Consider the following 26,447-nt stretch of genomic DNA (forward strand, 5'->3'; position numbering starts at 1 on the left):
CCCCGCCAGCCCGCCCGAGGAGCGGAGGACAGCGCAGGCAGGGCAGGTGAGGCAGGCCTTCCTCCTCCTCCTCCTCAGACGCCACCTCCGCCGGCACCGCGCGCCGCCTCGCCTCGCCCCGCCCCCGCGCACGGCATGCCGGGAGGCCGCCCAGCCCGCCCCTTACTACAACTCCCAGCAGGCCCGGCTGCGAGAGCCGCTTCCGGCGGGCCCCTCCATCGCCCTGCCCCCCCCCCTGCAGCCGCCGTTATGGGTTAGGGGCCTTTCTTGCGTGCCCAGTTGTCTGCTCCTGTTGCCTTTGTTGCGCTTGGCCTTTCCCCTTCTGGCCTGCACCTGTAGTCACGCCCAGCGCTTCCCAAGGGATCTGGACACATTGGTCATCTTAGAGAAGCTTCCTCTTTTGAAGTGCTGGAGTTCGCTGTCATTTTTGAACATATGAAGCTGCCTTATACTGAATCAGACCTTTGGTCCATCAAAATCAGTATTGTCTACTCAGACTGGCAGCGGCTCTCCAGGGTCTCAAGCTGAGGTTTTTCACACCTATTTGCCTGGACCCTTTTTAATTGGAGATGCCAGGGATTGAACCTGGGACCTTCTGCTTACCAAGCAGATGCTCTACCACTGAGCCACTGTCCCTTTCCACGTGTGTACACTGAATTTGATCCATCGTCTTCACCGTTTCCAACTGGTACCTCTACATTTCACCCTAGGATCAGGGGTGGGGAACCTTTTTACTGCCAAGGGCCATATCGATATTTATAACATCATTCACAGGCCATAAAAAATTATCAACTTAAAAAAAAACTGTGCTCCACCAAGGGAGAACGATTCAGGCCCGCAAAATTAATACAAACAATTGTTTTTCTATTAGAAGTCATATAGGCAGAGCCTAATGTGGCACACACACACACACACGGCCCACTGCCCTAGTCAAATGCATAGGTCCACAGCTTCCATAGGGTTGCCAATCCCCAGGTGGGGCAGGGGATCCCCCAGTTTGGAGACCCTCCCCCCGCTTCAAGGTCATCAGAAAGCGGGGGGAAGGGAGGGAAATGTTTGCTGGGAACTCTATTATTCCCTATGGAGATTTATTCCCATAGAAAATCATGGAGAATTGATCCGTGGGTATCTGAGGCTCTGGGGGGGGGGCTGTTTTTTGGGGTAGAAGCACCAAATTTTCATTATAGCATCTAGTGACTCTCCACAAAATACCCCCCAAATTTCAAAAAGATTGGACCAGGGGGTCCAATTCTATGAGCCCCAAAAGAAGGTGCCCCTATCCATTATTTCCTATGGAAGGCATTGAAAAGGTGTGCTGTCCCTTTAAATGTGATGGCCAGAACTCCCTTTGGAGTTCAATTATGCTTGTCACAGCCTTGATCTTGGCTCCACCCCTAATGTCTCCTGGCTCCACCCCCAAAGTCCCCAGATATTTCTTGAATTGGACTTGGCAACCCTAGGCTTCCAGCAGGAACGCAGTAGCATATTAGACCACATCCCCTAATATTAGCATATTAGGCCACACCCTCTGGGACAATCAAGTGCAAACTGAACTGTGACAGTAACTTTTCCAGGCCCTGCAGCAATTCTGGCCAGGCCCTAGGGAGCCTGCTGCACAATACATCTGGGCCCTGTGATCCCTGCCTGGCCCTGGGGAGGCTGCTGCACAGCGTGGCTGGGCCCCATGATCCTCGCTGGCCAGCCAGGCCCCAGGGAAACTGACACATGGCTTGGTTTGCCCCAGCAATCCCCGAGGGCCACACCAAGTGACCTCGAGGGCCGCATACGGCCATCGGGACAGAGGTTCCCCACCCCTGCCCTAGATCCTGGGCACAGCCACTGAGGATTAAGCCCAGGGTTACTTCCCCTCTGGTCGGTTCCATGACCACCTTTCTCGGACAGTCATTTAGGCTACCTCACACTTAGCAAGCCATCCTCCAGCACATGGAGTTTGTATCCAGGGATTGCTGTCTTCTGCCAGTTCTCTCCCTTCCACCAGGTTTTCATTATGCTCGCTATATCTGTGTCTTCCCTTAAAACCAAGCTCTCCAAATCACAGTTGGAAGAGATCCTACAGGGTCATCTAATCCACCTCCTGCACAATGCTGGAAACACACAAGTACCTCCCACACACACTCAGGGACCCCTGCTCGAAGCCCAGAAGATGGCCAAAAAAACCAAAACAAAACCCCTCCAGGAACCCTGGCCAAACTGGCCTGGACAAAAATTGCTGACTGACCCCAAAGTGGTGATCAGTGTTTCCCTGGGTGTGTGAGAAAGGGCAAGGAAAACTAAGCACTGGTGCGACCCTCCCTGCCCTCATGATCGGCTTAAGTTCACAAAATCAGCATTGCTGTCAGATGACCATCTAGCCTCTGTTTAAAAACCTCCAAGGAAGGAGAGCCCACCACCTCCCAAGGAGGGAGCCCGTTCCACTGAGGAACCGCTGTCAGGAAACTTCTTAATGTTTAGCCAAAAGGTCTTTTTAATTTCAAGCCCTGATCTGACCTTCTGATGCAACAGAACACAACTCTGCACCATCCTCTAGATGACAGCCCTTCAATGACTTGAAGATGGTGCTCCTATCCCCTCTCCATCATCATCTCCTCTGCAGGCTAAGCAGGCCCAGCTCCTCCAGCCTTTCCTCGTAAGATGGTCTCCAAGCCCCTCATCATCTTCTCTATGTTCCAGCTTGCCTAGATCCTTCTTAAATTGTGGTGCCCAAAACTGAACACAAGGCTCTACGTGAGGTCTTGCCAGCGCAGAGTAGACTCCAACTCCCTCGTTTTGGTTTGGAAGCTACTGGTATTTGCAGAGAAACATCTCCACACTGTTTCTCTGTAGACTCTCTAGCACGTGCCTCCAGGAGCTCTAACACTTTCCATCACAGGTGCACCACAGCTGTGCTGACTCCTCCCCAACACTATCCAGCTATCTAGTCAATGAGGGATGTTTGCAGCTTTTGCACCAGGCGGGCCACTCACCATGCTGTCCACAAGCCTGTCACAGACCCAGATTCAATCTCCCCCCACCCTTCCGAGGCATATCCTTGGGACAGGACACCTGTTCATTCACCAAGGCCAGAGTCCCTCCCAAGGCATCATGCCCCTCTCCTCAGCATGAGGCCCTCCTTCCACCAGGCCCTCAGGATCCATGAGTGGCAAGGAGCCATCACCCTGGGATCATGGCATGCTCCCAAAATACTCTCCAATTCTGCCTAGTCTGGGGGCAGTCCCCATCCTGCCAGCCACACGTCTGAAGAGACTCAACCACCATAGCAAAGCTCAGGCCAGTCTTACAAGCCCATGCAGAGAAGCCGTGAGGGTGGGATCGTAGCTGAGCACCACCGACCCCTCGTGGGGCTTTCAAGGCAAGGGACATTCAGGGGTGGTTTTGGCACAGCCTTTACTTCCTGCCCAAACCCACACCGAGGCTGCTGAGCTTCCAAGCTCTGACCAATCTGGGCTTGGCAGGCCGCCCAGTCAGGGCAAGGATGCCTGTAGACTGAACCAGAGCAAGGCAAAGGACCAACAGGGAAAATTAAAACAGGTGCTGCACATTTTTATGCATTTTATGCCTCCTGAAGATTCAAAATGTATATATAATCCATAGCCTCGTGCTGTTCTAGTGTATGGAGCACTGTGTATCTGTTTGGGTGTTTTTCTGTGCGAGGTATTTCCCCTACAACTTGTGTAGTTCACTCACAACACATACTTGTGTTCTCCCTTCGTCCCCTTGGCCTTGCTTCTGCACAATCTGTGCCAAGACCCCTCCCTCCCTCCCTCCCTCGTTCTCACAGTAGGCCCTGCTGGCCCCACAGCCTGCCCATGTGCTGTGAGGAGAGATGGCCACACGCAGAGAGCTACACAACAAAGTGTCTTTGTGGTATTTTTTTCCAAAACTACACATACATCACAGGGGAATAAGATGCTGGACCAGTCGCCTCTCTGAAAACATGGGGCTGGGGAGGGGGGAAAGTCTCTCTGGAGCAGCAGAGTTCATGCCGAGAGGTCGCTGTTGTCAAACCTCTCCTGGTCGTACACCTCCGCCACCACCTTCCTGCCAGCAAACCAGCGGCCATTCAGGGCTTGGATGGCTTTGTGGGTCTCCGAAGCCATGGAGAACTCAACAAAGATCTTGACAATGATTTCGGCGTCTTCCTCCTCCCCCTGCTTCTCCTGGTAGATGATGACCCTGTTGACCGCCCCAAACTTGCCGCACTCTTCAGTCACCTCCCCTTCCAGGTCATCGTCAATGTCCTTGGGGTCCACCATGTTGCGCAAAACCATCACTGTTGACTTGGGGGGGGGGGAGAAAAGGGGAGGGGAAAGGTCTCATTCCACAGAACTAGCCCATCAGTGGCTACCCACGTGGTCCAGCTGTGCCACTCGCTCCCTTTGACCACTGGACTGGCCGCCTCCAGCATCCAGCAAGCTTGGCGTGCTCTGCATCAATGGGAAGGGGGGGGGGGGTTGGCTGGCCCACCTGCAAGCCAGAGAGGAAATCGAAGCGACCTCACCCAAAGGCCCCACTTACCTCCTGCTTCCGAAGCAGTTTCTGCATCACCATGTGGCGGGCGCTGCTGCCCGAGATGCTCATGTGCTCCTGCTCGCTGAGCATCTCTGGCCTCTCCGACTCCTGGAACACCTCCTCCTCCTCCTTCTCCTTCTTGGCCTCCAGCAGGCCAAGTGTTGGGGGGCTGGCCAAAATGGGGTTCACCACTCCCACCTGGGGAATGGTGACAGGAATGGGTGGGCGAGCTGGGGTCACGCCTGTAGGGAAGACACAGAGACAGGCATGGGCTAGAGCAGCACTAGGCAACTACGCTGCACAACACATGCATGTGCCACACGCTGGCCCTGCAAGCCCCGAGGATGGTGCTACACTCGGACTATTAGCCACTCTGTGTGAGTGTGTGTGTGTAGAAATTTTTTGGCCGCTGTGTGACACAGAGTGTTGGACTGGAGGGGCCATTGGCCTGATCCAACATGGCTTCTCTTATGTTCTTATGCACTGAAGGAGGAGGGCAGCAAACGAGGATGCCTACTCTGACCCCAAAAGCTTCGACTGCTGTAAGGGCACATAAAGGCCAAATAGATCCATTGAGAGAGGTGACCAGTAACAGGATCAACACCAGAAGGAAGTGCAATCTAGTATTACAACCCTCTAGGGTTTCTTGACTGTATGTAAGTATACTGGTCACACTCCCCTCTGGAATTCAAAATCAGTGGCAGCAAAACATTTAAAAGCTGGGCAATCAGGTGAGAGTGGTGGACTTAAAAGAGCTAGAAAGGTGGGCTTTGGGGGTGGGGAGGGGAATGAGAGAGGTTCAGCGGCTACTGGCCAGGGTGACTAAAGGCAGCCTCCACATCCAGAGGCAGCTAGCCTCTGCAGCCTCTCAAGGCTAGAGGCCACTTCAGCCTCCCTGCCCTGCTTGCTGGCCCTCCACTCGACAGACCCTCACGAGCCTTATCCAGGAGGGCTCCTTTGCCGTACCCTGAGCCCTTGACTGGGACTAACATCTCCCCATGGGGCGGGGCCTCCTGCAACCGCTGCCTGTCAGCAGCACGAGACACCCCAGAGGCTGCGAGAGGCTTAGAAGTTCTCAGACCAACAAGGCAGCTCAGAAAGCAGCGTCTTGCAATGCTTAGGGCCATTTCTAACAGGCTCCTCCTCATTAGAGCAGAGAGATCCCATTTTCACCTGATTCTGTTATTGTGAACAGCTGGGGAGAGAACCTGCTTGGCAGAAAGGCAGCAGAAAAGTAGGGCACACACTTGCTCTCAGAAATACACCACAAGATTGCTGAGTTGAAGTTAATTCACAGGTTCAGAACAATGGAATCCCCCCCCCCCCCGCCACCCGGGGCTGAATAGGAACCCAGGATTTTTACTTAGCTACCGATGCTAATTTCCCATCCCCAAGCATTTCCCCTCTGCTGTTAGCTAGCAGACTGCAATGCATGTTGTACCTATACATCCCACGCTCCTACTTGACAACACCTCCCACACCTGCTGCCTGGGTTAGATGGACAGACTCGAGATCTCACACCAGCTCTCGTATCTGACAAAACTCTTGCTGGTCTCCTGGACTCACAGCATCTACACTCTTGGTCCACTTTCTCCCTATCAGCCCCAAGACACTGACTCATTATTCCAAGGACATTTTTTATCTCACAAAAATGAGGAGCCAGCAGAGCTGTAAGAAGAAACAATGCACTACTGTTGAGCATCTCAAATACACTGTTCTACAAATAAACTGCAAAAGGAATACACAATGTGGAAGTGATGAATACATCACTCATCAACAAGTTCAACACTTTCTGTCATTCTGGCTTAATCTAAGGCCTGGGTTTCCCTCCCTCCCTCCTTATAATTTCCTAATAATCCAACAATAATCCTAATAATCCTCTGAAAGTTTAATAGACTATTCTTAACATGCTGTATCCAGGCCATTTCTCTCTCCTGGCATCAGCTGATTCTCCCCTGCTTCAGACTGCTCCTCCTTCCCCCCCAAGAGCTCCTCCCGCTGGGTTCACCTCCACATCTGTCCCTGAGAACCGGGAGCCTCAAAGCTCTCACAGTTCCACCGATTTAAGAGAATTTTCCCGAGGAGTACAAGGACTACCTCACCTGGGAACAGCCAATCCGCAAAATGCACAACAGGCTCCTTCTAGACCACAGAAGTTGCCAAGCAGCGCCCCCCCCCCCCGAAACGGCAGCAGCATCTCTGACTCAGCCGTAGAGCAGCAGCTGTTCTACAGTCCCTGGTGCTTCTAGGTTAAAGAGTCAGGGAGCAGGAGAAGCAGGGCAGGCTCAAACCTGAGCCTGGCAAGAGCAGCTGCCAGCCTGAGGAGCAAAAGAAACTGAGCTAGGTGGACCAGTGGTCTGAAAAGCAGCTTGCGGCCTCTGAGTGCATGCAGCAGGGCTGATAGACTTCACCTGTTTTCACTCTCAAAAGCTTTCCTCCTCGGAGAGGTTGATAACTTTCTTTTCAGCCACTGTGTGCCAAGACGACTTTTGTATTCCCAAGCATTCCCTCAATGACCCCTCATTCCCAAGTTATGTTCCAACTCCTGTCCTTGTGATTAGACACATTTACGGAGAAGCAGGATATGATTTTTCCAAAATCAATCAGTCCATCCAAAAAAATATAAAAGCAAGATAAAATGAATACAGATTAACAGCAAAGGCAGAAGAAAGCAGGCAGTGAAGGCTTCCCGTGTTCTGGACCGGGGCCATTCGATTTGTTCATGAGTGGCTCAGAGGTGTGGCAGGGACAGTCACCTTTAGCTTCCCCATACTGAAGTCCAAACCAGGCTATAAAGTTCATTCACTGACCATGGGACTGAAACAAGAAACCCTGCGGCGGTCCAGAGACCTGCACTGCTGTGCATAACCAGGAAGAAGCACCTCTGGGTGCAGGTATCAGCCAGCAGATGGCGACCCTGCAGGGTTAGCAAGGCAAGAAATGAGCAGAGGTGGTTTCCCACTGCCTGCCTCTGTGTAGCAACCCTGGACTCCTCCGGAGCCTCCCCAGTACTGACCAGGGCCAACCCCCACCCCCTCCAAGACCATCAAGCTAGCCTGGGCTACAGAAGAGAAAAGGAAGGGAGACTCTGCATTAGAAAAGAAGAAGAAGATATTGGATTTATATACCGCCCTCCACTCCGAAGAGTCTCAGAGTGGTCACAATCTCCTTTATCTTCCTCCCCCACAACAGGTGGGTGGGGCTAAGACAACTCTCACAGCAGCTGCCCTTTCAAGGACAGAGTCTCAGAGCAGCCTACAATCTCCTTTCCCTTCCTCCCCCACAGCAGACACCCTGTGAGGTGGGTGGGGCTGAGAGGACTCTCACAGCAGCTGCCCTTTCAAGGACAACCTCTGCCAGGGCTATGGCTGACCCAAGGCCATTCCAGCAGGTGCAAGTGGAGGAGTGGGGAATCAAACCCAGTTCTCCCAGATAAGAGTCCGCACACTTAACCACTATACCAAACTGGCTCTCTACACCAAAGAGGCTGAAAGGGAAAATGCAAGGACACCACAGCATAAACCCGCGTCCTGCTTTGGTGGGAGACAGGAAAGGGCAGCTATAAAGATGTGTTGACTTTGCCAGGGGAGGCTGAAAAGGAGGGGACTCTCACACTTAGAAAATGAGGACCACAAAGATGGGGGGGGGGGGGTAGAATGAGATCTGGAAAACTGCAAATGGCATGGAAATAAACTTTTCTACCATAAGTGTTACTGAGAAAGATGTACTATTTGAACCACATTCATCACTCAGATCCTGAGTTTCGGCGGCTGGGGGAAAAGTACTCATTAAAGACTGTTTTGTAACAGGAATCCAACATTTGTACCCTCACACTAGATCATAATGCCAAGAGTTTAGAGTAGCTAAAGGAGCAGAAAGCTGGAATTCAAATGGAGCAAGCATCCAACACTGTCACGAAGCAAGAAAAGAAAAAAACAACGCAGTTAGACCTTTCCCCATCAACAACCTGGTAAGAAACCTGCAGAAAATGTAGGGAAAGAATCAGCCCTGAAAAATCGACTTCTGCTGATGCTTCAGACAGGAGTTCCAAAATCCCGTTGGGACAGCAGAAAGGGCCCTTTTAGGAAGTAGTATTTTGGATCATTTTTTCATAATGCAAATTATCACTTTACTAGAATGTCACTGTGAAATTAATCCATCTTTGGAAACACGGAAGCAAGCACACTTGATATATTTCACTGAAAAAGCACTGTATATAGTTAATGAATGCTTAGTCTGTTATACCACAAGAAATTATCCTGATCCCACCTATGGAAAATGTCACAAAAGGGACAGACAGCATTTCCGTCCATAGGGAATTTGTGGTGAAAGATTAAGCTAATCAAAGAATCATAAAATCAGAGTTGGAAGGGACCTCCGGGTCACCCTGCACAATGTAGGAAACTCACAAATACCTACCCCACCAACACCCCCCGTTACCTCTGCTCCATGCCCGTCTTTCCCCGCACGTTCCCCAGAGAGTACTGAGGTCGGGAACACAAAATCTCCTTACTATCCCTGGGCCGAAGGAAGCCCGTTTGAAATCCACCAGAGAAAGGGCTTTCTCTGTTATGGCCCCTACATGGTGGAATCAGCTGCCGGAAGAGGTGAGGGCCCTGCGGGACCTTGTACAGTTCCGCAGGGCCTGTAAGACGACCCTCTTCCGGCTAGCCTATACCTAGCTTGAGAATTTTAATGTAACTTGCCGGACTTCTTTTATATATAGTTGAAATATTTATTAATATTTATTGATAACCATGGTTTTATCTGTTTTTATCTGTTTTAAATGCTGATCCCTTTATATGTTTAAATACTGTAATTTTGTTGGATCTATCACTGGAAGCCGCCCTGAGCCACTTGTGGGAAGGGCGGGATATAAATCCCAAATAAATAAATAAATAAATAAAAGATGGCAAAAAACCCTAAAAAAACCAGAACTGGTGCAACCCTTCCTAGAATCACAGAGTTGGAAGGGGCTATATAGGACATCTGGTCAACCCCCTGCTCAATGCAGGAGCAGCCTAGAGCAGGGTGGCCAAACTACGGCGCGGGAGCACAAGTGGCTCTTTCATAGCCCCCACCACTCCACTGGCCAACTTGGAGAAGGCATTTGTCTCTTTAAATCACTCCTCCAAGGCAAGCTTGGAAAATGCATTTAAGGTTAAAGTTACTTTCTTTGCACCTCTCCCTCCCCCATCTATTTACCTTCCTTCCTTGAGACTCTCAAACATCTGACGCTCCTGTCTTGCAGCTCTCAAACGTCTGATGTTTCTTCTATGTGGCTCTTACTTGAAGCAAGTTTGGCCAGCCCTGGCCTAGGCCCTCCCTGGGAGCTCCCCACCTCCCCCACTAGCTGATTCCACTGAAAATGGTTCCCCTGAGAGCCAGCTGCTACCTTCCGGCCCTTAATTTAAACCCGCGACTGTGCACCCTACCCTCTATTGCCAACAGGAACAAGGCTGTCCAATGACAGCAACAAGCAGTTCAGGACAGACAAAGAAATATCTTCTGTGTGCAGCACAACCACCCTGTGGAATCACTACTACTGTCTGTGCCAAGGTGCTTTCAAAAGAGCCCAGGCAGGCCGGCCGGCTACCTCTGGGGAGACATGCTAGGGAAAGCCAGCAGGGTCCCCTGCACTCCGCCCCCTGCGGCCTGTGAGCTCTGCTGGGGCCACTGCAGAGGGCCCGGTGGCCTTCAGGCAGCAAGAGGTCTCTCCTCTCCCACCCCCCAGACTCACCTGTGATGACCCCGGGGGCCTGAGCTGCCATCACAGCCTGCGGCAGTGCCCCTAGAGGCTGCGCCAAGGTCAGGGCTGGTGTCACCAGCCCAGGAGTGGTTAATGTGCCCAGGACTGCCGCGCCTGCCACAGCTTCCTACAACAGAAAAGCCAGCACAACATCAGCGCCACTCGCCCCAACCGTCTCCTTTCTGCCCATCCCAAGAGGATCCAGCCGGCCCACCACTCAGTGGCAGAGCATGTGCTTAGCACACCACGGGCTCTACCCCCAACCCCCAGCGGTCCCAGTCACTGGCTGGGGCAGCAGAGGCCAGGGGGCCAAGGACCTGGCCCCGACAGAAGGCAACAGCCAACACTCCCGTGCCCCCCTGGCTCTCGCACCCAGAAGACTCCTCTGAGGAAAAGTGCTTCTTTAGTGGGGAGACGCTGGACTGGCATGGGCGGGGGGGGGGGAGGAGGAGGAGAAAGTTCCCCCCTCCCAACACTCATCCTCGTGGATCCAATCCAGCTTTTTGGGGGGCACAGGCAGCCCTGCTTTCAGGCTTCTTACCTGAGCTGTGATTTTTGCTGTGGCGGCAGCTGCCGCTACAGCTGCAGCGGGCGGCAGGCCTCCCGGTGTGGCTGGCGTCAGGAGCGGCATGGGAGGAGTGACGGCCTTGCCAACGCGGAGGTACTGGCCCCCCAAGTCAAAGAGGTTCATGGAGGAGACGGCATCTTGTGAGGACTGCGCCTTCTCGTACTCTGCAGGCAGAAAAGCCCGTGAGGGAAGAGCAGCAGCCCTAAAGACCTCTTCTCCACCCAGCAGGGACAGAACACTCACCAATGAAGCCGTAGCCCTTGTGCTTCCCCGTGGTGGGGTCCCGGGCCAGCGTGCACGACTTGATCTTCCCAAAAGCCTCAAAGACACTCTTGATGTCGTCGTCGGAGAGGTCTTGATGGACGGAAGCCACGTAGATGCGGTTGAAGGCTCGGGCCTCCTCTGCCAGCTGGTCGATGATGGGCTGGGCCTGCCCGATGTTGCTGGGCCGCCCCACCTGCCAGCGGAAGCCTCCTGGTCAGAGACTGGCCGACTCTGCTGCTGCCCCACAGCACCACACTCAGGCTGGCTGGGGAGGGGGGCTGAGAGGCAGCAACACCTGGGCACCAGGGAACGGCAGGACCTTCGCCTCAGGGAGCAGCTGATGTTCACCTGCTCACCAGACATCTCCACTGGGATCAGGGCACCTCATCCCCCCCCCAGCCCCCTTCACCCCGTGCTACATGCAGGCCACCGCAAGAGTTCCACAGTCCCCCAACATAATGTGGTCCCAGGAAGAATCCCACTGCCTGCAGGACCTGGTGCATCTCCCTTGGAAGCAAGGCTCCTGACACTCAGCTGCTGCTGGGTCTGGGGGGTGCCCAGGAAGATCTCAGCAGCCCAAAGGCTGGGCAGGGAGGAGGCAGGGGCACAAGAGGGCAGCCTGGAGAACTGGGACGCGACACACTGAAGGGGGCAGGATCAACCAGGCCTGTCTGTCAATGGACCAGAGTGGCCCCCCCACTCCGGCACCACCTTCAAACACACCTTGATGTTTCTCCCTCCCAGCATGACAGAGTTCATCTGCTCCAGGGCCAGCTGGGCGGCTTCAGGCACCTCATATTCCACAAAAGCAAAGCCCTGTGGGGGAAGGGAGAGAAGCGCGTGGTGATGCAGCAGCAGGTGCAGTCCCAGCCCCCCGGCTCCCCTCCCCTCCTCGCCCCCTGACCCACCTTGTGCTTCATGGTCACCGAGTCCCAAGACATGTCGATGCTCTTGATGGGGCCGAAGGGGGCAAAAGCCTGCCGGATGGTGTCCTCCCCCAGCTCATAGTAAATGGAGCCCACGTACACCCGGCACATGATAGCCAGAGCCCGCTGCCTCTGAGCTGCCATCTGTATGGGAAGGGGAAGAACGGCTGGCCGGTCAGCTCAGAGGAGGGCTGCAGGCAAGCAAAGCTCTCTCCCCCCCACCCCCGATCCCTCGGGAGCAGCAAGCAGCTCCAAAGCGGCAAAGGGAAACTCTCTTGGGAAAGGTCCGCAAGTCCCAGCCCACCGCTCACAACTGCTCCCCAGAGCGGGCCACTAGGGGTCCGACGCCCCCTCCCCCCCCCCTCGGGGCAGCAAGAGATCCGGTCTGGGGCACCTGTCCTCACTCAGCCCCCCATCCCTCCCTGCCACCCCCCCCCCCATCCCAGGGCACCGGCACTGCCTCTCCCTCTCAGCCGCTCTCCACAGGCACCTTCAGGGAAAAAACACGGATCAGTGTGCACGGACCCCCTCCTTCTGCGGTCCTCGGCAGCGCAGCCACGCTAGCATGCCCCCCCGTCCCCTTCCCTGGCTGGAGCCCCGAGTCACCTAGCTGCCGCCTCGCTTGGGCGCACTGGGGAACTCTGGAGACTGGCGCGTTGCGTGGCGCTGGGCTGAGGGGCCACTGGAAGAAGGGGAAAGAACCACAGGCTCTCCTGCCTTCTCAGAGGCCCATGCCCCAGACCCCTGCCAAGGCGAAACAGGCAGCTGTGCTCTCGACAGGCATTCAACAGCGGGGTTGAAGAACCCCAGAGGGCCAGCAATACTTTCTAGGAAGCTGCCAGGACACATAGAGACACTCCTCCTTTGGGATGAAGGCTTCAGGCCTTCCACGCCTGTGCCTTCGAGGCCTCTCCTTCCCTCAGCTCCATCAGCTCAGCCGTCCTTCCCTGCACAAGGGGCACCGGCTTGCTGGGAACTGGAGCTCCTCAAGGGCTCCTGCTCTCTGCTATACACTATGCCCAGAAGCTGCAAGGTGAATTTGGAAGGGGACAGACTTGATGACCTTTCTGCATTCAGGAGTCAGCAGAACAAAGAGTTCAGGAGACGGGTGGGGAAGGCCAGGCCAGGCTGAGAGCAGCCAACTCCAGCCCACACCTGTCCTTCTGCAGGCACTGCCAGGCAGCCTCCAGAACCAGCAGGAAAGTAGCTGGGTGACACTGCAGCCATAAGACCACCAGCCAGTCGCTCAAGTCGTAGGCCTGTCCAAGCTGCCTAACAAAGGGAGAGCGAGCCAAGTCAGCGCAGGTGTGCCCTTGCTGCCCTCCAGCCTCCCTGCTTCTCCCCCCCCCCCCCCCCAACCACACAGCACTAGCTGGGGCTCTTGCCAAAATCACTTTGGCCTGGAAGAGGATTCTGCACAAGACCCCAGCAGGATCCCAGATCCCGCCGGCTAGAATTCAGGCGTGCTGCCTCCTCAGAGGGGGGGATTGATTGTGGCTCCTTCCTGTCACCACCTCCACAGGCACCTCTCAGCTCTGCCTACCCTCTAGGGGCAGGGGTGGGCACGTGTCGATCAGCGGGCTTGCAGCCACAGTGTCCCCTCACCCCACCTCACCCCCTTAGGGGACATGCCACATTTCCCCAGGATTCTCCAAATTTGCATCTCAGAGCGCCTCTCGCATCCCACTCCCTGCCTGCCAGGCCTCTGGTGTCCCAAGCTGGCCCACTAGCGAGTTACCTTGGCAGTGACTTTGAGGCCAGGACCTCAGCGTCCCTAGAAAGGCGGCTCTCCCAGCTGCTTGGGTCTAATGCTCTCTGTCTCTCTCTCTCTGTCTCTTTCTCTCTCTCTGCCCAATGCCTCCAAGGACCCCGGCTGCCCCCAGCCCACGGTCTTCCTCTGGGGAGCTTACACTCGGCCTTGGTGGGCTGGGTGAGTCCAGAGCAGGTGGGTATGTGGGGGGAGGGAGGCCACAGCTAAGTCCTCCCCACGCTAGGCCCTGACTAAGACCAAGTGCCCCAGAAGAAGTGAATGTGTCTATTGACCGATTGTAAAGGTGAGAGAGGATCTCCAAAGCCCATTGTCACTGCTGCCATCTGAAAGACAGTAAAGACAGAGTTCAGTCTGTGGGAGCTGAGCACACGACGGCTTTTCGTCAAAACTCAAGCGGAAGAGGCCTCTCCTTCCTCCTGCCTGCCTGCTGCCTCCTCCTCCTCCTCGCTGCACAGCCCCAGGGAGCAGGGGGGGGGGGTGGGGGGAGATGGCTCTTGACAGCTGTGACTCCACTTCAACCTTCAACAGCTGACTAACTGCAGGGATGCTTCCCCCCCCAGGCCCACAAACGCCCAGTGACCAGAACTACCACCCAAAGCACCTGGCAGGAGACCCCCCCTCCCCCAATTCACTGCACCTGAGTCAAGTGGGGGTGGGGGGCCTTCATCCACCTCTAAGGGCCTCCTTGCCTTCTGGATCAGCCACTGCTCCCTACAGGGGCAAGGACCCTGCACCCAGCCCTCCCTCCCAGGTGACCTCTCTGGGGCAGGCACAACCCCCAGCATGGGGAGGGGGCTCTGGGTCTCCCCAGGCAGCTAAGCAACCTCCGCCCACCCCCAGCGGCGCGTGCAAGCAAGGGTGGGGGCTAGGGCCTCACAGGGCAGGCCAAATAAACACACTTCAATTTCACAGTGGAAACGGAAGCGAAAGTACCTCTGGCTCCAGGCAGATCTCAGGGCTGTGCAGTAGCTCTAAGTGCATAAAGGGCTCCACCTTGGGGCGGGGGGGGAGGGGGCGCACAGGAGAGGGAGAGTGGAAGGCAGGGCTGCCCCGAGGAGTGCCTCACCTGCAGGTTGGTGAGCTGCTGCTGTTGGTGGGCGATGGTCTGCTTCACCAGGACGCTCTTGATGCTCTGCTCCATCGCATACTTCTTGGCCTGGTGGGCGGGAGAGAAGAAAAGTCAAAGTCATGGTGGAAGAGCACCACAGCAGCGAACACAGGGCTTCACTTGAGCCAGCCCTCAAGATGCCCCCCTTGTGAAGAGCCCGTGGTGTGCGTCCTCCAGGAGGACTGAGACCAGCCTCCCTAAAGCTAACGGGACTGGGCTGAGGAGCATTCTGCTGTTTAGGCAAGCATCTCCATTCTCAGGGGAGAAAACTACTCAGCACAAGGGCCTGGGCCAAGGAGCAGCCAAGCCAAGGCCTCCAGCCACCTGGGAAGCTGCCTCAGCTTCTTTTCCCACACATACCCAGTGACAGACAGCAGCAGTGTGCTGTAGGGGCTAGGGGAATGAGCACTCGAGCCACTGCTTGACCAGGAACACATTGAGGTGCCTCTCAGGCTGGTTTGCAGCCCGGCCCGTTAAAAGAGTACAGTGGCATCGCCCAAAGCCACAGCCACGAGTTCCCTTTCAGGAAGGGACAAAACGCCCTTCCTCAACAGAATGCAGCACCTGGCTTGGCAGGGGAGGAAGCCCGTCAGGGACCAGAGCCCACAGGCAGCAGCTCCTCCAGCCAAGAGTCAGCTGACAGGCCCCCACCAAAGGACTCACCTTCTGAAGAGCCTCCTGCTGCTCTGGCGTGAGAGGAGGCAGTCCCAGCTTGGCTGCCGTGCTCTGCCCATTTTCCACTTTGACGGGCTCTGTGCCCTGCAATGACAAGATGATATCTGTTACAAAACACACACCCAGACTAGGCAGTGCTCGCACACACAGAAGACCGAGGGCTTCCTTCCTCCAACTAGGGTATCACCTTCCCCACCTCCATGCCAGAATGCCAGCCATGTAATCAGCAAGGGGCTGCTTTCTCTCTCCTGCCCTTACCTCCCAAGAGCTGAGCTGAGGCGGAAGGAGGGGGGGGGGGAGAATCCCCTCCCATTACCCTGCAAGACGTCCACTAACCCTCTGGAAGCCCTAGAGGGATCACAGGGAAGAGTGCCACTGCTCTTCCCCCCAGAGTACACAGCCTCTCCTGGGCACCAGCAAGCAGGAGGAAACTGTGACTGACATGCCACAGGTTCCTACAGGCTGATGCCAGCCACCCCTCCTCTGCAGAAGATGCTGAACAGACCTCTCCACCCCACCCCCCTGAGAGCTCAAGCCCCTCCCAGCCAGCTTGATGGCAGAAATGGTGCTGCTGCTGCTGCAGGCACCAAGAGAGGCCAGGTCACTCCAGCACATTAGAATCCCTTAAGAGAAACACATTTGTATTTGCAACACCTCCCTCCCTTCCTTCCTTGTCTTTCTTTCTGTGCCAAGTGGAAACCTGAAGTCCGTCCATGCCAACTCTCATTCATTGTGCAAAGTGGATTGCCAAGGCCACCTCCCCCCACACACACACTGATGAGGCAAGCCCTCCAGATTCCCTGGCCTGGAAGGTGGCTCCATCAACAACCCTCCAGGGTAGGAAATGTTCCCAGGGGCTTGGTGCAGTGGAGAGGAAACCCCAAGGTCCAAGCGCAGGCATGCTCAGCTGGACCTCAAGCCACAGAGGTCACGACTGACCCTTCCCTGCCTGAGAGTCAGCACAAGTCAGAACAGCCAACACCAGGCTACAGGCCTTGCATTTCACGACCTTTGGATGGTGCTGTCTATAGTAATCAGCACCAAGAAATTCAGCAACGGAAAACTAGGTGTGGATGGATTCCATCTGCCAGTGTGGCATCTGACGAAGCCCTCTGGATGCCTGAAAATGTGGACTCTGGACTGCAAGAGCTGCTGCCACGAGTGGACCCTTGGTTGCTCCCCTCAACAACCTCTCTGTGGGGGGCTTCTCAGAGCCAGCTCTCTGCCATGTGGCCAGAAGGCATCTATGCTGCCTACACAGTGCAGACCACTGTTTTATTGGTGAGATCTGGCCCGGAGGGCTTTGGCCAGTCCTCAACACACACCTCCTGGGGCTTGGGAGAGAACAGCAAACACAAAGGGAACAAATTAAACACTGTGCAGTTGTTATTACATTTGTACCCCGTTCTTCTCTCCAGTGGGGACCCAAAGCAGCTTACATGATTGTCACAATTTAATTTGCATGTAATGCTGCCACCAGGACTTTAATCCCAAACACTTTATTTCATGGGGATTCCCCACTGAATTGAGCCCAAACTCTTCTAAGGCTTCTTCGTTGGCCTATGTGGCCTTGAGGAGACTCTTGCAATTTAATATCATAGGACTCCAGGATAATATAAAACAAAATAAAACTTTATTTGTGCATGACATGTATTGGTTTCAGGATGCATAACTACTTATATTTTCAGTGGATAAGAGTAGAAATTAATAACACTGAGATGTCTCGCTCATCCACTCCACTGCCACTCCACCCCCTCAAAGCCTCCTTTCTCTGCCTCACTCAACTTTCTGTCGGCTTCTGTCTCTCACCCTCCTCTGCCAATACTAGGTTTTGGCTCTCTCTCTGGCCCCTCATGGGCCCTCTAAGTATTTCTCCTTTTCTTCCCTACAATCTTAACACCTGCCACAGCCCAGAGGGGTTTCTACCCAGAAGACTGCTGCTTCTGACTGACCACCAATGACAGTTAACTGCTGCCCCTCTGTTGAGAGGTCACTGACCACAACTGACCTCTCTCTCTCCACACACAACCTTCCTAGCTCTGTCCACACTCTCTGCCTCCAGCCAATCACCTCAGTCGCTCATCCCCCTCTTCCCACCCCTCTTTCTCTACTGCAACTTCCCAACAACTAAAGGAATACAAATATATAACTTCAAATCATTATGATTCTCATCTCCTCCACTTTGGGCTCACAACCACCCTGCAAGGAAGGTGAGTCTGAGAGAGTGTGAATGGCCCAAGAGCACCCAACAAACTTCCATGGCAGGAGTCGGGATTCCAACCTGAATCTCCCAGATCCTAGTCCAATACTCTTACCCACTGCACCACCCTGACTCCAACTAGCAGCAGGAATCCCCGAAAGATCACTCGGTCACTACTATCTGCCCTCTCAAACACAGTTGATCCCAGCATGCTATCATCCTACATCAGGGGTGGCCAACGGTAGCTCTCCAGATGTTTTTGTCTACAACTCCCATCAGCCCCAGCCAGCATGGCCAATGTCTGATGGCAGTTGTAGGCAAAAAAACATCTGGAGAGCTACCGTTGGCCACTCCTGTCCTAAATGATGGAGATAAATCAGAAGCTTCAGATTTCACCACCAGCTCCCCACGCCATTCATTCAAAAACCTGCTATGTCACCAGCACTCAGGGGCCAATAAGAACCAGTGTCGGTATCTGACCCTTTGAAATGATTAGTGCACCACGTCCTGCCTCAGCCAGGATGCCCAGGGCATTTAACCAGGGCAAACTCCTGACCCCCCTGGCTCCACCACAGCCCCAAATGCCCCACCACAGTATGCAGGAGAGGCAGGACAGGAGAGGGAAGCCAGCACCCCTCCCATCAGGACCCCCACCCATGGTGGTGTTTGGATTCTGAGCAACAGCCTTCCTTTGCGGTGCTTCAGGTACATCCTGCAGGTATCCTTGGTCAAGCAAGTGCAGCCTAAATGGAACATTCCCACCAGGCAGGGCAGCGAAACCAAAGACTCCTTTGGCATTTTAAAGGCTAACGGTGGCTCTCCTACCTTGCAGAATGGCCTGCCTGAAGAGGACAGGAAGGTCATTCCACAGGACACGCAAAAGAGCAATGATCAGGAGGGCTGCTGCAGTCTCCTGCACCCTTGCACGTGTCAGCCTGGGTTCTTTTACTGCATGGTGTTCTCCTGCTTCATGGATGTCATGCTAAAACAGGGCTTTTCCAGTGGTTTGCTGTGTTTTCCAGCTCTGTCATCCAAGTTCAACTTAATCAGAGGCTGGTTTCTGATTCATGGCCCGGAGGGGGGGGGGGTGTCACACCTGCCAGGTTCTTGGGCATGGGTGGAAGAATGGTAGATAATCCAGGGTGGCCACGAGGTGCACAGAGGTCCTATAGTCCCAGGCAGGAGGAGGCACATCCATCTAGGATGCTCATGGTAATGTGTTGTGGCAGACAGAGTTTCTTGGGATCTCAGGGGAGCCGCTGGATGACCCACTGCCAAAGGATTCCCCACAGCTCCCCCAGGACTGCTGGGCCCACATGGCAAGGAAGGGAGTCCATGCTGAGAGGAACATGTGCCTCTATGCCCAAATAAGCACTGCACAATTCAACTGAGATGGCTGGCTGAAAAACATTCCCCCCTTTGCCAGAGTTCCCACTGTGGCCATGAATCTGGGATTCAGGCCCTGGGCCTGTAAAGTGCTTTGCTGATTTCACTCCTTGCAATGACCTCACAAGGTAAACCACCATCCTCCACCTGGTTTTACAGAAGGGAAACTGGAGCAGAGAGAGGCCAAGCAGCAGCCCTGCAGACGGAGCCAGGTGGGCAGCCGTGTGGGTCTCAAGCAGCAGAACAAAGCAAGAGTCAAGTAGCACCTTTAAGGCCAACAAAGCTTTATTCCTGTAGTAGAGGCTTCAAGTTTCCCATCATGCTTACTAGGCAGTAAGTGTAACCGAACAAAGCAGGACTTGCTTCTGAGTAGAATCCCACTGCACCTCCTGAACCAGTGGGAATGAGCTGGCTTTACTGGCATTTGGCCCAGCAGGGGAAGGAAGTGGTGTGTTCCTTCTCCCCCTCCCCCAGCCGGGCTCTGAAGAGGGGCTGCTACTTGGCCAGTCAGGGGAGGGATCTCCAAACCCTTCCACTCCTTGACTATTCCAGGAACAATCAGCTCTTCTGTTGCAGCAGGCACGTGAAAAGGGCCCTGTGCAACCAGAAAGATCTGCGGCTCTTTTGGCCTGCCCTGGACCCACCATTAATACCTCCAGGAAACTTCTGCCCCAACAGACTGCTACAAAGAGATGCCTGAGGACAGCCTGCTTTGCTTGTGCCACTTCTCCAGTCCCAGAACCACAGGATTAGTTTTGTTAAGAATCTTTGCTGTTAGACTGAATTATTTAGCCTTTTTGTACTCCACTTGCTAATGGATTGGTATAATGTTTCTAATACCTGTAATTCTCCCAGCCCCACTATTCTGTTTGACCAGGAAACTCTGCTGCTTGTGGTAGACCTGTCTTGCCCACTCCCTTTAGGTTGCCACCTCCCGGAAGGAGTTATTCCTCTTCCTTTGGGTTGCCACCTCCTGGAAGGAGTTATTCCTCTTCCTTTCACCACCTGCTCTCTTTAGGGGCTTCCCCTGAGAGGAAAGGACTCTCTGTTCTCTTATGAGGCCGGGCCTCAAGGTCTCCTGCTTTGGTGTAGTGGTTAAGTGCATGGACTCTTATCTGGGAAAACCGGGTTTGATTCCCCACTCCTCCACTTGCACCTGCTGGAATGGCCTTGGGTCAGCCATAGCTCTTGCAGACGTTGTCCTTGAAAGGGCAGCTGCTGTGAGAGCATTCTCAGCCTCACCCATCTCACAGGGTGTCTGTTGTGGGGGGGAAGAGGATATAGGAGATTGTAAGCCGCTCTGAGTCTCTGATTCAGAGAGAAGGGTGGAATATAAATCTGCAATTCTTCTTTTTCTACTACTCAATGCCTGGTTACCACAGAGGTCAAATGCTGCTTTGGGGCTCCCCTGGAGAGTTTACAAGCATACTTCTAGCACAACACCAGATCAGCAACCAGAAAGACAAAGGAAATTTGGTTAGATATGCATTCTTTTTTCCTTTCTTCCTACACAAGCTCTAGCTAGATGTTACAAGGACTAGAGCAGGCATCTAAAGCTTACCAAGTTGCAAGATTATTCCCTTGTTGTTCCATTCCCTGAGACGGCTGCATGCTTAATGTTGACCCAGAAGGGTGGACCAGAACCAAATGGTTGAAAGCAAAAGAATTTTCAGCTAAAGAACTTCCTGACAGAGTGGTTTCTCAGAGGAACAGGCTTCCTCCTTGAGAGATGAACATATGAAGCTGCCTTATACTGAATCAGACCCTTGGTCCATCAAAGTTAGTATTGTCTTCTCAGACTGGCAGCGGCTCTCCAGGGTCTCAAGCAGAGGTTTTTCACACCTATTTGCCTGGACCCCTTTTTGGAGATGCCAGGGATTGAACCTGGGACCTTCTGCTTCCCAAGCAGATGCTCTACCACTGAGCCACGGTCCCTCAGGTGGGCTCTCTTTCTTTGGAGGTTTTCAAGCAGAGGCTAGATGGCTATCTGACAGCAAGGCTGATTCTGTAGACTCGGGGAAGTATTTGTGAATTTCCTGTATTGTTGGACTAGATGGTCCTGGAGATCCAATTCTATGATTCTGGGTCTGATTACATCATCTTGGTGCCACAACTGGAACATTTTTTGAAAAAAGCTTTAGAAGCCATCTTCCCATTATTGCGCATCAAATAATGGGGTTCTTTCTAACTGAAGTAAGAAAGACCAATCCCTTGAAATAGATAATTTGCAGAGAAGAGCAGGCGTGTTGTTCAGCAAATGCACATGGAGTAATATGGAGCTTAGTAAAAGACATCCTCTTTTTGTGGCGGTGAAAATGGAACTGAGGGAAGGGGCACCCAGCCCCAAAGCATGCAATACGTATGGTGGGGAATCCTCCGCATGTGCCAGTTCCACGTGGGTGGGATGCCTCCTCTCAGGAGTTTTTAAGCTAGAAAAGATTGTCTTCATGACTGGCCTGCACAAGCACAGTCCCAGCGTGAGGTTGCACAGCAAGATCAACAACCAGAGCTGCATCCAGTAGCACTTCTCAATAAAAATCAACAATTTTTCTTTAAAAATCAAATGACTTTTTAAAAATTTAAATCAGACTTTGAATAGAATGCTTTTTGAGAAAAACTCTATCTAAAGATCATGTTCTATTTAAGATACATTATAGTCCTGCAATGTTTAAATATTTGGGTACATTAATTCCATGAATTCATTCACAATGTCATGTTTTTCTAGAGGTTTCAGTAAGATTATTTTGGCAATTTTTCTATGTAGAAGACATCACAGATACTTCGTTTTGCAATATGAGCATCATGCTTTCCAGGGAGATGTGATGGAGCTCTCCCCAGCTGCAACTGGGGGGGACTGGAAATTTAGATATTAGTATTTAGGGGGATTGCCCAATCAGTCTGCATACCATTGTATATATTTGGTTATGTATTTTATATTATTTGCTTCCTGTATGTAAATCAGGGGTGGCCAAATTGCGGCTTGAGAGCCACATGTAGCTCTTTCACAGATATTGTGTGGCTCTGAAAGCCCCCACCCCGGCAGCCAGCTTGGAGAAGGAATTTCTCTCTTAAAATCACTTCTCCAAGCCAAGCCAGCTGGCACCTTGGAAAATGCATTTAAAGTTTAAATTTCTTCCCACCTCTCCCTCCCCCATCTTCCTTCCTTCCTGTCTTGCAGCTCTCAAATATCTATTCTTTGTGGTTCTTATGTTAAACAAGTTTGGCCACCCCTGGTGTAAATAATAATAATAGGGGGCTTTTTAGCTTTATTTTGGCCCTAATCCAATCAAACCAAACACAATTACCTCCAAAGCACAAAGAATACCACTGGAGTTCTATTCAGATTTTGAGCCCTTTTCTGGGTCTCTTTACACAAGGCCCAGCTAATCTCTCCATAAAAGCAACACATTATCAAACTATCTGGACAGATGCCTACCCAGCCAAAGTCAGGCAACAACCATTTGCACTGTGAATAGGAAGGGTAAAAACTCTCCTTGCAGAATGCTACATTTGACCAACATTTCTTGAGATCATGAAAAACAAGTGGGAACATGCAAATAATCTGGTTTAGGAAGACTTTCAAAAACTGGTTTACAAGATAGATCCAAGCGGGCAGTCGTGTTGGTCTGAAGCAGTTGAACAAAGCAGGAGTCAAGTTAAAGGTGCAACTTGACTCCTGCTTGGTTTACAAGATATGCACTTTCCAAGATTTCAGCAACTAAACGTTTTGAATTTCACTTCTTAAATATCCACTTACACACACCTCAGAACAAATTATGTCAATCAGTCCTTGAGCATTTAGAAAGAATGGCTGTGATTACTAAGAGCCAGCATGGGTTTCTCAAGAACAAATAATGTCAGACTAACCCGATCTTTTTGGGAAAAGTTACTACTTTGCTGGATCAGGGAACTGCTGTAGACATAGTTTATCTTGATTCTGGTAAGGTTTCACATACTATTCTTGTTGACTAGTTGGTAAAATGTGGTTTGAATCTGTTACTGTTAGGTGGATCTGTAACTGGTTGACAGATTGCACCCAGAGTGCTTGTGAATGGTTCCTCATCCCCTTGGAGAGGAGTGACAAGTGCCCCCCAAGAATCTGTCCTGGGATCTGTTCTGTTCAACATCTTTATAAATGATTTGGATGAAGGAATAGAGGGAATGCTTATTAAATTTGCAGGTGATACCATATAGGGAGGGGTAGCAAATATGGTAGAAGGCAGAGTCAGGCTACAGGATGATCTTGACAGGATAGAAAACTGGGCTAAAACAAATAAAATGAATATTAACGGGGATAAATGTAAAGTTTTCTGTAGGAAAAATCCAATACATGATTATAGGATGGGGCAGACTTGCCTTGGCAGAAATGATCTAAGGGTCTTAATGGACCATACATTGAACCTGAGTCTGTAGCAGTAGCTAAAAAGGGCAATGCAATTTTGGGCTGTATCAACAGAAGTATAGTGTTCAGATCACACAAAGAGATGGTATCATTTTACTCTGCTCTGCTTAAACCTCAGCTAGAGGACTGTGTTCATTTTAAGGCACCACAGTTTAAGGACGTAGAGAAGCTAGAGCATGTCCAGAGAGTGGCAATGAAGATGGTGAAGGGTCTGGAGACCAAGTCCTATGAAGAAAGTCCCTCAGCCTTTCCTCCTAGTAGGGCTTGGTCTCCAGGCCCCTGATCATCTTTGTCACTCTCCTAAGCACCTGCTCCATTCTGTCCACATCCTTCTTGAAGCGAGGCCTCCAGAACTGCACACAAGACTCCAGATGTGGCCTGGCCAATGTAGAATGCAGTCGGACTAGGGCATCTTGTGATTTGGATGCTTTGCCCGTGTTGGTACACCTCATCTGTTGAGAGGTGCACCTCGTCTGTGGTAGCAGGGTGCAGTCCAGGCTTGGCTCCCTCTCTAGCCAGCAGAAAACACTTTGGGAGACCTGGAGTGCTTGATAGCTGTCATGGCAAGCATGACTACCTCAGGCAGTGCCTTTTTGGTGGTGGTGACCCTATCCTCCCATGAAGCATGTCTGGAACCCTCTCATTTCATTCTTCAGAGGACACACATTTGTTGAATCTGGCTTCAGTGCTCTCTAAGTGATCATTCAACTGCACTGGCTACCAATAGTGTACCGGATTCGTTACAAGGTGCTAGCTATTCCTTTTAAAGCCCTGTATGGCCGAGGCCCTGTTTACCTGAGGGACAGTCTGTCTTCACACATTCCCCAGAGAATTCTAAGATCTGGATCCCAACATCTCCTAGCGGTCCCCGGGCTGAGGGAGGCGAGATTAGTGACCACCAGGGATCGGGCCTTTTCAGTGGCAGCCCCATCCTGGTGGAATCCACTGCCGGAAGAGGTCAGGCCTTGCGGGACCACGCTCAGTTCCGCGAGGCCTGTAAGACCGTCTCTTCCGGCAGGCCTTCAACCGAACGTAGGAAAATTCTGGAATAACTGCCATCTTGAGACTCTGAGTAACAAGCGCCTAATTGTTAGCGCCAGCTGCATATTGTCTTAAATGGCTCTATGATGCTGATGCAAGCCGCCTTGGCGCGGAGGGCGGGGTACAAATGGACTAAAACATGCCGCTGTGAGGAGGGCGGGGCGCCGCCTCCCCCCTCCCCTCCCCTCCCCGGCAGAGGCGCTTGGGCCGGGCCGGGCGGGGCCGTGGGCAAGAGAAGCGGCCTCCCCTCCCCTCCCCGGCCACGCGGCCCCTCGGAGGGAGGGAAAGACTACCGGCCCCATCGGCCACCGCGGCCCCTCCCCCGCCCCACAGGCCTCTTCCTCCGCCGCACCGCCTGGCTCCATCGTCTCCCGCCCCGCCGTCCCGGGCCGCCCGGCTCACCAGAGGGAGCGTCGCCGTGGCGGTCGTCGTGGTGGTCGCCGTTGCCGTCGCCGCCGCCATCGTCTCAGGCTGCCTCCTGCCGCCAGCCACGCAGTCTCGCGAGATCTGCGGCTCGGCCGAGAGCGCGGGACAAAGGTCTCGCGCGCGGCGAGAGGGGCGGGGCGGGCCAGCCATCGCGAGAGGCGCCGGCACCGCCCCCTCCCTCCCTTCTCGCGAGAGTAGCGTTGCCCGGCAACGGGGCCCTGCGGCCTTGCCCGGCTGCCTCCGCGCCCCTGCAGCCGGGTAGGCAGGCCAGGCCAGGCGGGGGCGTCTGGAAGAAGGCGGCCTGGGCCGAAGGCACGAGGGGGGGAGAGCGAGAGCGGAGCCCCCTCCTCAGGAGAGGAAGAGGAAGAAGGCGGGCCCTCTTTTGCACCACCCCAGCAGGGACCGGGGGATCCCCTGCAAAGGCTGCTCCCCCTCGCCCGCCTCAGCCTCTCATCTGGAACGCAGGAGAAGCCACCTGTGAAGATGGAAGCGCCACGGCTTGCTGGTGAACCAGCTGCACGCACAGCCTCGGCTGCAGGGGATGCCTCGGCTGGGACCAGACTGGCCTTGCACAGAATACGAGCCTGGCTCATGCTGGGGACGGAACCGCAGCTCCCACTTCCTGCTTTATCACCTCTGCACCACGTGGACTCTCTGGGCAGCTTAGAGTTACCGTTGAAGGCATCCATCTACACTAGGGTTGCCAATCCCCAGGTGGGGGGGGGGGATGTCTGCTGGGAACTCTGTTATTCCCTATGGAGATTTATTCCCATGGAAAATCATGGAGAATAGATCCATGGGTATTTGGGCCTCTGGGGGGCTGTTTTTCAGGGTAGAGGCACCAAATTTTCAGTATAGCATCTAGTGCCTCTCCCCAAAGTGTCCCCCAAGTTTCAAAAAGATTGGACCAGGGGGTCCAATTCTATGAGCCCCAAAAGAAGGTGCCCCTATCCTTCATTATTTCCTATGGAAGGGAGGAATTGAAAAGGTGTGCCGTCCCTTTAAATGTGATGGCCAGAACTCCCTTTGGAGTTCAATGATGCTTGTCACAGCCTTGATCTTGGCCCCACCCCTAATGTCTCCTGGCTCCACCCCCAAAGTCCCCAGATATTTCTTGAATTGGACTTGGCAACCCTAATCTACACACCAGTGGTCTCTTGTGTACTGAGGGAGTGCTGAGCTAGAGCTGTCTGGAGAAATCGTCTCACTGGCCTCCCATTTCTTTTCATGCCTGCAGTTTAGAGGCGCTGCGCCCCAAGTCTCAACTTGCCACATTAACCCCTTCATTGTCACCACCACATAATCAGTGTCTCAAGCTTGAGGATTGGGACCCCAACATCTCTGTCTCTGGGGAGTCTTGCAGGCTCCGCTTCTGGCTTGTCTTCATCACCTCATGCCAGA

General features: G+C 53.3%; 1 protein-coding gene across 1 annotated transcript; it reads right to left on the bottom strand.

Annotated features, from left to right (window-relative positions):
- Nucleotides 1-3,875: 3,875 nt before the first annotated feature.
- Nucleotides 3,876-25,196, bottom strand: PUF60 (poly(U) binding splicing factor 60). The gene is made up of 11 exons (XM_060243027.1): nucleotides 24,914-25,196; nucleotides 15,580-15,728; nucleotides 14,875-14,964; nucleotides 14,081-14,131; nucleotides 12,020-12,181; nucleotides 11,835-11,927; nucleotides 11,091-11,304; nucleotides 10,821-11,011; nucleotides 10,271-10,406; nucleotides 4,537-4,772; nucleotides 3,876-4,298 (listed from the first exon to the last, which is right to left on the bottom strand). The coding sequence occupies exons 1-11, from the start codon at nucleotides 25,194-25,196 to the stop codon at nucleotides 3,999-4,001; spliced, it is 1,905 nt and encodes a 634-aa protein (XP_060099010.1). The 3' UTR covers nucleotides 3,876-3,998.
- Between the last annotated feature and the right edge of the window lie 1,251 nt (nucleotides 25,197-26,447).

This window comes from Heteronotia binoei, chromosome 7 (assembly GCF_032191835.1).
Source record: "Heteronotia binoei isolate CCM8104 ecotype False Entrance Well chromosome 7, APGP_CSIRO_Hbin_v1, whole genome shotgun sequence".
NCBI lineage: Eukaryota > Metazoa > Chordata > Lepidosauria > Squamata > Gekkonidae > Heteronotia > Heteronotia binoei.